The sequence below is a fragment of the Oncorhynchus nerka genome, linkage group LG24, assembly GCF_034236695.1.
Source record: "Oncorhynchus nerka isolate Pitt River linkage group LG24, Oner_Uvic_2.0, whole genome shotgun sequence".
Lineage (NCBI taxonomy): Eukaryota > Metazoa > Chordata > Actinopteri > Salmoniformes > Salmonidae > Oncorhynchus > Oncorhynchus nerka.
The window spans coordinates 93,580,725-93,593,801 of record NC_088419.1 but is presented as its reverse complement, the minus strand read 5'-3'; the positions used below and the strand labels follow the sequence as shown (position 1 = coordinate 93,593,801).

At 44.0% G+C, this 13,077-nt stretch overlaps 1 protein-coding gene across 1 annotated transcript; it reads right to left on the bottom strand.

Moving 5' to 3' along the window:
- Positions 1-10,481: 10,481 nt before the first annotated feature.
- LOC135564264 (larval/pupal cuticle protein H1C-like) lies at positions 10,482-11,239 on the bottom strand. The gene is made up of 2 exons (XM_065008529.1): positions 11,197-11,239; positions 10,482-10,927 (listed from the first exon to the last, which is right to left on the bottom strand). The coding sequence occupies exons 1-2, from the start codon at positions 11,237-11,239 to the stop codon at positions 10,482-10,484; spliced, it is 489 nt and encodes a 162-aa protein (XP_064864601.1).
- Between the last annotated feature and the right edge of the window lie 1,838 nt (positions 11,240-13,077).

Here is a 13,077-nt window from a genome sequence, read left to right as displayed (position 1 = left end):
GGGGGGGGGTTAGAGCCGAGCAGCAGAGCCCAAGCGAGTGTCACTCAGGTGGGAGTTGAGGGCAGGACTCCTACGCCTCTGCCTTGGAGCAGCTGGGGGGGAGGTGGTGGGCACACCGAGAGAAAAAACGTAAATGGATGGCAATGTCTTTATAGAAACTCAGGCATATACAAATATTACTGCCTCATGTTTGGGGCGGCAGGGTAGCCTAGTGGTTAGAGCGTTGGACTAGTAACCGGAAGGTTGCAAGTTCAAACCCCTGAGCTGACAAGGTACTAATCTGTCGTTCTGCTCCTGAACAGGCAGTTAACCCACTGTTCCTAGGCCGTCATTGAAAATAAGAATTCGTTCTTAACTGACTTGCCTAGTTAAATAAAGGTAAAATAAATAAAATGTATGTGGTGATGGATGAACTATATAGGCTACTTCTCTTATTCGTCAGATAATTATGGTCATTTCCTTTTATTGTTCTTGAACTTACTTTCTACTAGTTTATCGACACATTTATTATCTTCCTTCTATTTGAACATCATCCTAACTATAGTCTACGTCAGTGAATCCCTTAACTTTTTATAGTCCCGTACCCCTTCAAATATTCAACCACCAGCTGTACCCCATCTAGCACCAGGGTCAGCTGCATACCCTATCTAGCACCAGGGTCAGCTGCATACCCTATCTAGCACCAGGGTTAGCTGTGTACCCCATCTAGCACCAGGGTCAGCTGCGTACCCCATCTAGCACCAGGGTCAGCTGCGTACCCCATCTAGCACCAGGGTCAGCTGCGTACCCCATCTAGCACCAGGTTCAGCTGTGTACCCCATCTAGCACCAGGGTCAGCTGTGTACCCCATCTAGCACCAGGGTCAGCTGTGTACCCCATCTAGCACCAGGGTCAGCTGTGTACCCCATCTAGCACCAGGGTCAGCTGCGTACCCCATCTAGCACCAGGGTCAGCTGCGTACCCCATCTAGCACCAGGTTCAGCTGTGTACCCCATCTAGCACCAGGGTCAGCTGTGTACCCCATCTAGCACCAGGGTCAGCTGCGTACCCCATCTAGCACCAGGGTCAGCTGCGTACCCCATCTAGCACCAGGGTCAGCTGCGTACCCCATCTAGCACCAGGTTCAGCTGTGTACCCCATCTAGCACCAGGGTCAGCTGTGTACCCCATCTAGCACCAGGATCAGCTGCGTACCCCATCTAGCACCAGGGTCAGCTGCGTACCCCATCTAGCACCAGGGTCAGCTGCGTACCCCATCTAGCACCAGGTTCAGCTGTGTACCCCATCTAGCACCAGGGTCAGCTGTGTACCCCATCTAGCACCAGGTTCAGCTGTGTACCCCATCTAGCACCAGGGTCAGCTGTGTACCCCATCTAGCACCAGGGTCAGCTGCGTACCCCATCTAGCACCAGGGTCAGCTGTGTACCCCATCTAGCACCAGGTTCAGCTGCGTACCCCATCTAGCACCAGGGTCAGCTGTGTACCCCATCTAGCACCAGGGTCAGCTGCGTACCCCATCTAGCACCAGGTTCAGCTGTGTACCCCATCTAGCACCAGGGTCAGCTGTGTACCCCATCTAGCACCAGGTTCAGCTGTGTACCCCATCTAGCACCAGGGTCAGCTGTGTACCCCATCTAGCACCAGGGTCAGCTGCGTACCCCATCTAGCACCAGGGTCAGCTGTGTACCCCATCTAGCACCAGGTTCAGCTGTGTACCCCATCTAGCACCAGGGTCAGCTGTGTACCCCATCTAGCACCAGGGTCAGCTGTGTACCCCATCTAGCACCAGGTTCAGCACACTCTCAAGTGTTGTTGTTGTTGTTGCCATCATTGTAAGCCTGCCACACACACACACTATATGCTACATTTATTAAACAATAATGAGTGTGAGTTTTTGTCACAACCCGGCTTGTGGGAAGTGACAAAGAGCTCTTATAGGACCAGGGCACAAATAATAATATAATAATAATCTATCATTCTGCTCTTTACTTTTAACCATCTTACATATAAAACCTTATTTGTTCATCGAAAATGGTGAATAACTCACCACAGGTTAATGAGAAGGATGTGCTTGAAAGGATGCACATAACTCTGCAATGTTGGGTTGTATTGTCAGAGAGTCTCAGTCTTAAATCATTTTCCATACACAGTCTGTGCCTGTATTCAGGTGTCATGCTAGTGAGGGCCGAGAATCCACTCTCACATAGGTACGTGGTTGCAAAGGGCATCAGTGTCTTAACAGCGCGATTTGCCAAGGCAGGATACTCTGAGCAGCAGCCTTATTCAGAAATCTGGCAGTGACTTCTGATTCAATTCAGTGTTCACAGAAACGCTTGTTGCAGTTTCGATGAGTCTCTCTGGTTCAGATATCGGTAAGTGGACTGGAGGCAGGGCATGAATGGGATTAACGAATCCAGTTTTTTGTGTTGTCCGTTTCGGGAAAGTACCTGCGTAATTGTTCACCCAACTCACTCGGGTGCTTCGTTATATCACATTTGACATTGTCCGTAAGCTTGAGTTCATTTGCACACAAAAAAATCATAGAATGATGGAAAGATCTGTGTGTTGTCCTTGTTATTAACACAGACAGAGAAGAGCTCCAACTTCTTCATCATAGCCTCAGTTTTGTTCCACACATTGAATATAGTTGCAGAGAGTCCCTGTAATCCTAGATTCAGATCATTCAGGTGAGAGAAAACATCACCCAGATAGGCCAGTCGTGTGAGAAACTCGTCATCATGCAAGCGGTCAGACAAGTGAAAATGATGGTCAGTAAAGAAAACTTTAAGCTCGTCTCTCAATGAATAAAAAATGTGTGAATATTTTGCCCTTTGATAACCAGCGCACTTCTGTATGTTGTAAAAGCGTTACATGGTCGCTGCCCATATCATTGCATAGTGCAGAAAATATACGAGTTCAGAGGCCTTGCTTTAACAAAGTTAAAAAAAACTGTAGTGTCCAAAACGTCTTTTAAGCTATCAGGCATTCCCTTGGCAGCAATAGCCTCTCAGTGGCGCCCCAAGTGGCGTCTGGAGAAACTGCTTGCATGCGCGTTACCACTCCACTATGTTTCCCTGTCATGGCTTTTACACCATCAGTACAAATACCAAGACATCTTGACCACCAAAGTCCATTCGATGTCACAAAGCTGTCCAATACTAAAAATATCCTCTCCTGTTGTCCTGGTTTCCAGTGGTTTGCGAAAGAGAATGTCTTCCTTAATTGACCCCCCCCATAAACGTAATGGACATATACCAGGAGCTGTGCCAGGCTTTGGGCTTAGGCGGCCCGCCATGTCTGTTGACTCATCTAGCTGTCACGCATAGAATTCACTGGCTTGTATGCGAAGCAGTAATTGTTTCAAAAACATCTCCTGCCATGTCACTGATGCATCGTGAAACAGTGTAGTTTGATGAAGACATTGTCTGTATAGTTTGTATAGTTGGCCTTTTCCCCCCAGCATCGTCTCAGCCATATCCACAGCAGCAGGAAGAACTAAGTCCTCCACTATAGTATGGTGCTTGCCTGTCCTAGCCACTCGGTAGCTCACCATATAAGACGCTTCTAGCCCCTTCTTATTAACGATATCTGTTGCTTTTATACAGGTCTTACTACTCGAAAGTCCTCTTTATTCTCACTCAACAAACTCCCGTCTTATTTTTCAACTTGTCATGTTTCGTTTCTAAATGTCTGTGCAAGAGTGAAGGTTGCCCGTGAGATAGTAACGGTTAATGTGATTGGATGAGTAACGGTTAATGTGATTGGATGAGTAACGGTTAATGTGATTGGATGAGTAACGGTTAATGTGATTGGATGAGTAACGGTTAATGTGATTGGATGAGTAACGGTTAATGTGATTGGATGAGTAACGGCTAATGTGATTGGATGAGTAACGGTTAATGTGATTGGATGAGTAACGGTTAATGTGATTGGATGAGTAACGGCTAATGTGATTGGATGAGTAACGGTTAATGTGATTGGATGAGTAACGGTTAATGTGATTGGATGAGTAACGGCTAATGTGATTGGATGAGTAACGGTTAATGTGATTGGATGAGTAACGGTTAATGTGATTGGATGAGTAACGGCTAATGTGATTGGATGAGTAACTGCTAATGTGATTGGATGAGTAACGGTTAATGTGATTGGATGAGTAACGGTTAATGTGATTGGATGAGTAACGGCTAATGTGATTGGATGAGTAACGGCTAATGTGATTGGATGAGTAACGGTTAATGTGATTGGATGAGTAACGGTTAATGTGATTGGATGAGTAACGGTTAATGTGATTGGATGAGTAACGGCTAATGTGATTGGATGAGTAACGGTTAATGTGATTGGATGAGTAACGGTTAATGTGATTGGATGTTAATTATTTGACTAGGTTACCTGTATTTGTTATTGTGTTGTTATTTCGCTGAACGCTAGATGGCTTAATTTTATTTTTGGCCGTGAAACTAGACAACGCAGGCGAGGGGGAAAAAACCTCACCCAAATGTATAGCCTCATTGGAAAATATAAATGAATATGTGAAAAATGTGAAGAAAGAAAAGCGAATCACAGTTTTATTTGGCGTACCCCAGTTTGAGAATACCTGGGTCTACAGTATCCTAATTGTTGAGTACTCAAGGTAAAGTGCTGTGACAGTCGGGGGAGTTTTTATTATTCTGTCTCCTCCACAGGGAGAGTGCAGTCATTTCCTGTTATTCTGCTTTGTTTGTGTGTTTCCCTCCCCAGAAATTTACAATTCAGCATTAGAAAATTCAGTACAATACACAAGGGTGAAGTGAAGGTGGTAGCTAAACAAAAAATATGACAGAAAACTTTCAAAGTTGTGTTCCATACCAAATAGCTGCCAAACAATGTAAGACAACAGCGTTCAAAGCAGAATTCTGCTTTCAGAAATCACAATAGGAAAGTATGAGATTGAGGTCACCTATTGAGGTGTGCTTCAACAGCTCCTATATTCCTCTCCCACAAAGGCCAGAGGGGTAATACAGCGACTATTCAGACCATTCATCTCTTTATGCCTGTCTTCCCAGGATATTGTCTGTTGTGAAAAGTCCAAGGTCCCTGAAGTAAAAATCAATGCATGAATGGTGCGTTGGTCCTTGTTTGAAGTCCATTGTGGCTTTAGTCCCTAGCCAGGTAACACAAGAATACCCCTTTTCTTCAATGCATAGTTGATCCACAATATTGGCAACTGGTCCTAATTCCTTTCTATGCTAGGTAACTCTCCATCTCAAAGTAATTCAGAATCTTTTCTCTCCGTCTTGAATAGAGGTCTTGTGTTGTGAAACCGAAAGGATTCCATAGACGTGGATGATTTATTCAAGGAAATAGCATCAAGACTTCGGGAATGAGAAGCACAGCTGTATTCTCTTCTCGAAGGACACACGTTAGTTTCCTGCAGCAACGACAGGAGCAAATTCTATGACTGCTTTCAATCCATTCTGTGTTTAAAAAAGATAAGATAAAAGCTAGTGTGTGTGTGTGTGTGTGTGTGGGGGGGGGGGGGGGTGTAGAGAAAACGTTGGACCTGATATTGGATGCAACCGTGGAAAAGGTGAAGTTTCAGGATAAACTTTTGTTTGAATGCAGCTGCTGTAGTAAAAAGAAGTGGAGATGTTATTTTAGCGAAAATTAGGCTAGTGACGCCGTCATGCTAAACTATTGCCGGTGTCAGCTACATAGTTAATTACGAGGAAGTCATTTGGCTTCTTGCTATCATGCTACTACCATTTATTCTGTGTGTTGTGAGTAAGCTTGCTAACGTCAACAAAGTGGAACGCTTCAGCAAAACACTCTAGGCCTCTGCTTTGCATGGAAACTAGCTATTACATTTGTTTCTATGTCATTCTTCTTATTATTGTAGCTTATGTTTTGTGTATGACACAACATTAATATTATGGGAACAATCTATTGCTTAGGTGGTGGGCGTGGCAGGGGTGTGGCGGGGGCGTGGCAGGGGCGTGGCGGGGGCGTGGCAGGGGCGTGGCGGGGGCGTGGCGGGGGCATGGCAGGGGCGTGGCAGGGGCGTGGCAGGGGCATGGCAGGGGCGTGGCGGGGGCGTGGCGGGGGCATGGCAGGGGCGTGGCGGGGGCGTGGCAGGGGGCGCGGTCGGCGTGGCTGAATTTCGGAACATTTTAGAGGCCACCATTTTGGCTGTGTAGAGACATTTAGTTATTTTGAAGTAAATGTTCTATAATTCGACATCTGCTCCATGGAGCAGATTGTTTGTTGGTGTTGTTGCAGTGTTAAAGTTAATTCCCTGCAGTTCTACACATTTTGCCATGCAACTGAGACAAAATGTTGTAGTTTTTAAGTACATTTCCTGCAATACTATGCATTTTTTGTCATGGCTAATGCTGTGTTCTTTTGCTAAAGCATAATAACAAAACCTTTATTAATAAATTCATTGTTTTTGGAATTTAGCTTTTTGTTTTGTAGATTGTTTGTTTAAATATTATAATAATTATTATAATAAAAATATATACAGAACCAATCAAAAGTTGGGACACACCTGCTCATTCTTTATTTGTACTATTTTCTATATTGTAGAATAATAATGAAGACATCAAAACTATGAAATAACACACATGGAATCATGTAGTGACCCAAAAAGTGTTAAACAAATTAAAAATATATTTTATAATTGAGATTCTTCAAAGTAGCCACCCTTTGCCTTGATGACAGCTTTGTACACTCAATGCATTTTCTCAACCAGCTTCACCTGGAATGCTTTTTCCAACAGTCTTGAGTGCTGAAAACTTGTTGGCTGCTTTTCCTTCACTCTGTGGTCCAACTCATCCCAAACCATCTCAATTGGGTTGAGGTTGGGTGATTGCGTAAGCCAGGTCATCTGATCCAGTACCATCACTCTCCTTCTTGGTCACATAGCCCTTACACAACCCGGAGCTATGTTGGGTCATTGTCCTGTTGAAAATGACAGTACCAGATGGCATATCGCTGCTGAATGCTCTGGTAGCCATGGTGATTAAGTGTGCCTTGAATTCTAAATAAATCACAGACAGTGTCACCAGCAAAGCACCCCCACACTATGACACCTCCTCCTCCATGCTTCACGGTGAGAACCACACAGGCGGAGATCATCTGTTTACCTACTCTGCATCTCACAAAGACACGGCAGTTGGAACCAAAAATCTCAAATTTGGACTCATCAGACCAAAGGACAGATTTCCACCGGTCTAATGGCCTTTGTTTGTGTTTCTTGGCCCAAGCAAGAAAGACTCTTCTTATTATTGGTGTCCTTTAGTAGTGGTTTCTTTGCTGCAATTTGACCACGAAGGCCTGATTCACATCTCATTTTGACTGGCACTCTACTCATCTGGGTTTTAGTCGTTTCAGTTTACACTGAAAGCGTTTTTCCACCCAGAAAGGTATTAGTATTATTATATATTTTTGACACCGTTTGGGCTTAGGCGGCACGCCCAAAGGATTTCAATGGATTTTGTATTGGAACTAAGAGCTCTAATGGTGTTGTGATGTTTCAGTTACGTCGACATGGTTGGTGGAGGGTGTCAGGCCTGGGTTAAGGACTGCATCAGCCAGACACATGTCCTTTCTGCTTTTGTATTGGTCTGGCATTTTTTATTTTTTTTATCTGGGTGAAATATATATATATATATTTTTTTATCTCACTTCATTCAGAATGACAGTTCTTCAAAATCGCTGCACACCAAGGGATATTCATTACTTTTTGTATGCCCGCCTGGGTAGGCCGTCAACTTTTCATCTGCCTTCATCTCTCATCTATTTCACTCTCCCGGAAAAGCCCGTTTCTCCTGCCAATTTTCCTGCTTTACTTTGCTATGACCTTCTGGCGTAAATTGCTTGGCTCGTGTTATTCACAGTTTTGAGATTTACCGGGAATAATATTTTTCTCCATAGGATTTCCCACACTCTTAGGTGCCTAATAACTCGCATCGGATAAACCCAGAAAATTCGGTCACTTGCTTTTCTGTCGGCTGCTTCTCTGTGTACGATGGCTTAGATCTGTGTGATGGCAGGGATGTAGGATACACAAAGGAACATGCTTAGGGAGTAAATTCATCACTAGTGTCCTGCATAACACTATGTTAGCCAGATGCTTTTCAATGTCTAACCATGATTACTGGGATGGGAAGTCATTAACAAGCTTCTCAGGGTAGGTTTTCCCCTCCTGTCATGACACTGTGTTTCTTGGCATTGTAACGACCAATGTGTTGCTTGACCTATGTGTAGCCTGACCAATGTGTTGCCTGACCTATGTGTTGCCTGACCTATGTGTTGCCTGACCAATGTGTTGCCTGACCAATGTGTTGCCTGACCAATGTGTTGCTTGACCTATGTGTAGCCTGACCAATGTGTTGCTTGACCTATGTGTAGCCTGACCAATGTGTTGCTTGACCTATGTGTAGCCTGACCAATGTGTTGCCTGACCAATGTGTAGCCTGACCAATGTGTAGCCTGACCAATGTTTAGCCTGACCAATGTGTAGCCTGACCAATGTGTAGCCTGACCAATGTGTTGCTTGACCTATGTGTAGCCTGACCAATGTGTAGCCTGACCAATGTGTAGCCTGACCAATGTGTTGCCTGACCAATGTGTAGCCTGACCAATGTGTAGCCTGACCAATGTGTAGCCTGACCTATGTGTAGCCTGACCAATGTGTAGCCTGACCAATGTGTAGCCTGACCAATGTGTAGCCTGACCAATGTGTTGCCTGACCAATGTGTTGCTTGACCTATGTGTAGCCTGACCAATGTGTTGCCTGACCAATGTGTAGCCTGACCAATGTGTAGCCTGACCAATGTTTAGCCTGACCAATGTGTAGCCTGACCAATGTGTAGCCTGACCAATGTGTAGCCTGACCAATGTGTTGCTTGACCTATGTGTAGCCTGACCAATGTGTAGCCTGACCAATGTGTAGCCTGACCAATGTGTTGCCTGACCAATGTGTTGCTTGACCTATGTGTAGCCTGACCAATGTGTAGCCTGACCTATGTGTAGCCTGACCTATGTGTAGCCTGACCAATGTGTAGCCTGACCTATGTGTAGCCTGACCTATGTGTAGCCTAATCAAGTCTAAAAATGGTCCAGTCAAAAAATGTATGGACTACTGTGAGCGTAATATCAGTCAACCAGCTCACAGGGACAAGGATATCATTTTCTTGCGAGGAGTGGAAGTAGTTTTAAAGGACAAATTCACTCAAAAACGATCTTTTGGTATTTTTTTTTCCATTCGTCCACTGTTAATACAGTACCAAAAAAAAAATGTTTTTAATGTCAGCAGTCAGGTTTTCAAGATGTAGGATTTTCAAGAAGCAAAATGTCACTTACATTTACATTTACATTTAAGTCATTTAGCAGACGCTCTTATCCAGAGCGACTTACATACACTATTGTAAAGTGGCTGTTCCACTGGATGTCATAAGGTGAACGCACCAATTTGTAAGTCGCTCTGGATAAGAGCGTCTGCTAAATGACTTAAATGTAATGTAAATGTACTTGCCATCATCATAATGACGATGCGTTTTACGTCATGACGACGATGTGACATTTTGCTTCTTGCTATATCTTGAAAACTTGACTGCTGATATCAAAAACATTTTTTGGGACTGTGTTAACAGTGGACAAATGGAAGAAAATACCAAATGTTTTTCAGTGGATTTTTCCTTTAAAGGCCCAGTGCTGTCAAAAACGAGATTTTCCTATGTTTCATATATATTTCCACACTATGAGGTTGAAATAATACTGTGAATTTGTGAAAATGATAATGCCCTTTTAGTGTAAGAGCTGTTTGAAAAGACTGCCTATAATTTCATTTTGGTGGGATGGAGTTTTAGCCTGCCTGGTGACATCACGAGGTGGTAAATCAATAGACCAATAAGAGTTTTCAGTTTTCCCCATCTCCACTCAGACCAGTCCCAGAGAGTCCTAGCAAAATTCTTACTTGGGAAAGTTCTCTTTGCTAAGAAGTAATTTAATTTAAAACTATCACAGTAAGGTACTTAATTGTTACACAGAAGTGATTTGATATTGAGATAAAACAGCTGCATTGGAACTTTAAAAAAAAGTACTATGTTCAGAGGCGTGGTAGACTACAGCAGAGGAGTGGTAGACTACAGCAGAGGAGTAGTAGACTACAGCAGAGGAGTGGTAGACTACAGCAGAGGAGTGGTAGACTACAGCAGAGGAGTAGTAGACTACAGCAGAGGAGTGGTAGACTACAGCAGAGGTGTGGTAGACTACAGCAGAGGAGTGGTAGACTACAGCAGAGGAGTGGTAGACTACAGCAGAGGTGTGGTTTAGACTACAGCAGAGGAGTGGTAGACTACAGCAGAGGAGTGGTAGACTACAGCAGAGGAGTGGTAGACTACAGCAGAGGTGTGGTTTAGACTACAGCAGAGGTGTGGTAGACTACAGCAGAGGAGTGGTAGACTACAGCAGAGGAGTGGTAGACTACAGCAGAGGTGTGGTTTAGACTACAGCAGAGGCGTGGTAGACTACAGCAGAGGAGTGGTAGACTACAGCAGAGGAGTGGTAGACTACAGCAGAGGCGTGGTAGACTACAGCAGAGGCGTGGTAGACTACAGCAGAGGCGTGGTAGACTACAGCAGAGGAGTGGTAGACTACAGCAGAGGCGTGGTAGACTACAGCAGAGGCGTGGTAGACTACAGCAGAGGAGTGGTAGACTACAGCAGAGGCGTGGTAGACTACAGCAGAGGTGTGGTAGACTACAGCAGAGGTGTGGTAGACTACAGCAGAGGCGTGGTAGACTACAGCAGAGGAGTGGTAGACTACAGCAGAGGTGTGGTAGACTACAGCAGAGGTGTGGTAGACTACAGCAGAGGAGTGGTAGACTACAGCAGAGGAGTGGTAGACTACAGCAGAGGAGTGGTAGACTACAGCAGAGGTGTGGTAGACTACAGCAGAAGTGTGGTTTAGACTACAGCAGAGGTGTGGTAGACTACAGCAGAGGTGTGGTTTAGACTACAGCAGAGGAGTGGTAGACTACAGCAGAGGAGTGGTAGACTACAGCAGAGGCGTGGTAGACTACAGCAGAGGTGTGGTTTAGACTACAGCAGAGAGCATCTAGGCTACGTTGTTAGAGCCTCAGGTCGGAGCACTTGAAGGCATTTAGTGTAATCATGGTTTGTGAGATCAAATGTTGTCAATTGTAGGTCCTCCTTACTCAGTTTCATGACACAGAGGCCCTTTCTCTTGTTTTCTTCCATAGCGCAAGACATTGAAAAGGAAGTGCACTTAGTTCACCTTATTCATATTATACCTTATTCATATTTCCCATCTTCTGACCAGCTGATGGGGCTTTTAACAGTGGTCTTTCTGTCTGGTGTCTGAGACGTAATGGTGTCTGGAGCTCTCTGCTCTCTATTGTCACCAGTACGACTTGTTGTGACCATTTTAGAAAACAACCTAGGATACTAGGAGGGCTTTAATCTTTCTTCATTATTTACCCATTATTGGTAAATGCTCTTGTATAATGCCTCCCTACTCTAATAAATGAAACACTGACTCTTTCTCCATCCCTCATCCCCCCTCACCCCCCCCCCCCCCCCCCACACCACCACCACCCTGCTGAATCTCCTTTCACCTCCTTTCATCTTTTACACTGTGGGGACAAGTAGTAAATAAGTGTACCGGGCAAATCGAGCGAATTCCACTTGGAGATAAAAGGATAATTGAGTTGGTAAACATAAGGGGTTTGGGGGGTGGAATCATTGGTTGTTAAAGAGGCGCGTTGTCTAATTTACAGACATATATGAACCACATTAGTTTCTATTGTCCGCTTGTTGTTGGGGCTGAAACATGTTCCGGTGGACTCTGCCTGTTCTCCAACGTGTGATCAGATCAGCAGCACATAGAAAGTCGAGGCCTTTGACATTTTTCTGTCTGTTTGTCAACGTATCTATAAAAGTTGTCTTATCACATGCCTGTGTGCAGAATTATATATTATTTACTGACAGAGCACCTTGAAGGCTTTTACTCAAAAAAAAGCTTCTTTAAAAAAAATACAAAATAAATGCCTAATGCCACATTTTGCAAACCCTTACCCTCAGTTGATAACCCTCGTCCCGGGAAGGAGAATGGGTGACATCTGAGCAACATTTACACAATGTCACTTTGATATATTTTATTTTTACAACATTTATTTTGGGGTTTTCAGCCTAACATTGAGTGGTTAAATGATCTTATGTCCGTTGTATATAACATTGAGTGGTTAAATAATCAATCAGATCCTTTTCCTGACAAAAGCTGATATATTTATTAAATTCTGTACAGGATGATAACTTCCTTTGTTGAGAGAAACCGTCACGTTTTTTAAAAATGGTTCCTGATTAAAAACAACAGATGCATGTTAAACACACTGTTTACCTAGTGGCTTATTTAGAAATGGTTACTTTTAACGTTGATTATACAGTGAGCGCTGACACAAGTGGAGCTCATTTCTACGTTAAAAAAAATATGCCAATGTGCCCTTGAGCAAGGCACTTAACCCCAATTGCTCTGGATAAGAGCGTACTTCTAAGTAACTCAAATGTACATGGACTTTAGACAGATGCTGTACACGTCACTGTTGTCAAGATTCACCAACGGCCTCAGCCACTATGTCTGCAAAGGTATCAACCATCTAGCTGATCTTACTGGAAATATTTCAACCCTGTTTTGACCTAGACCTATGGAAAGATACCAACTCTACTCAACCTCTTTCAGCCTTAAGATATGAGCACGTGTACCTTGTTACCGGCTGCTTAATGCATCCCATACACTCTGAAGTCCCTCTGAATGGTTGCATCTAACTCAGGATTGAATTATATAAACTACTAGGAGGATATAAGCATTGTATAATGAAAATGGGTCTGGGATGGTGAAATTTTGCTTGGCTCAGCAATATTATCTCACTTTCCCCAACAATACAGGAGCGACTGTTGTTTATTTATCTGTGGAGAACACGACTGTACCAGCCTATCCCAAGAAAACCAGGTGGACAACCCTCTTATTTTATCCCTGGAAAAACTGTCTGCATAACTGAGTAGCAAATCAAACCCAAGTC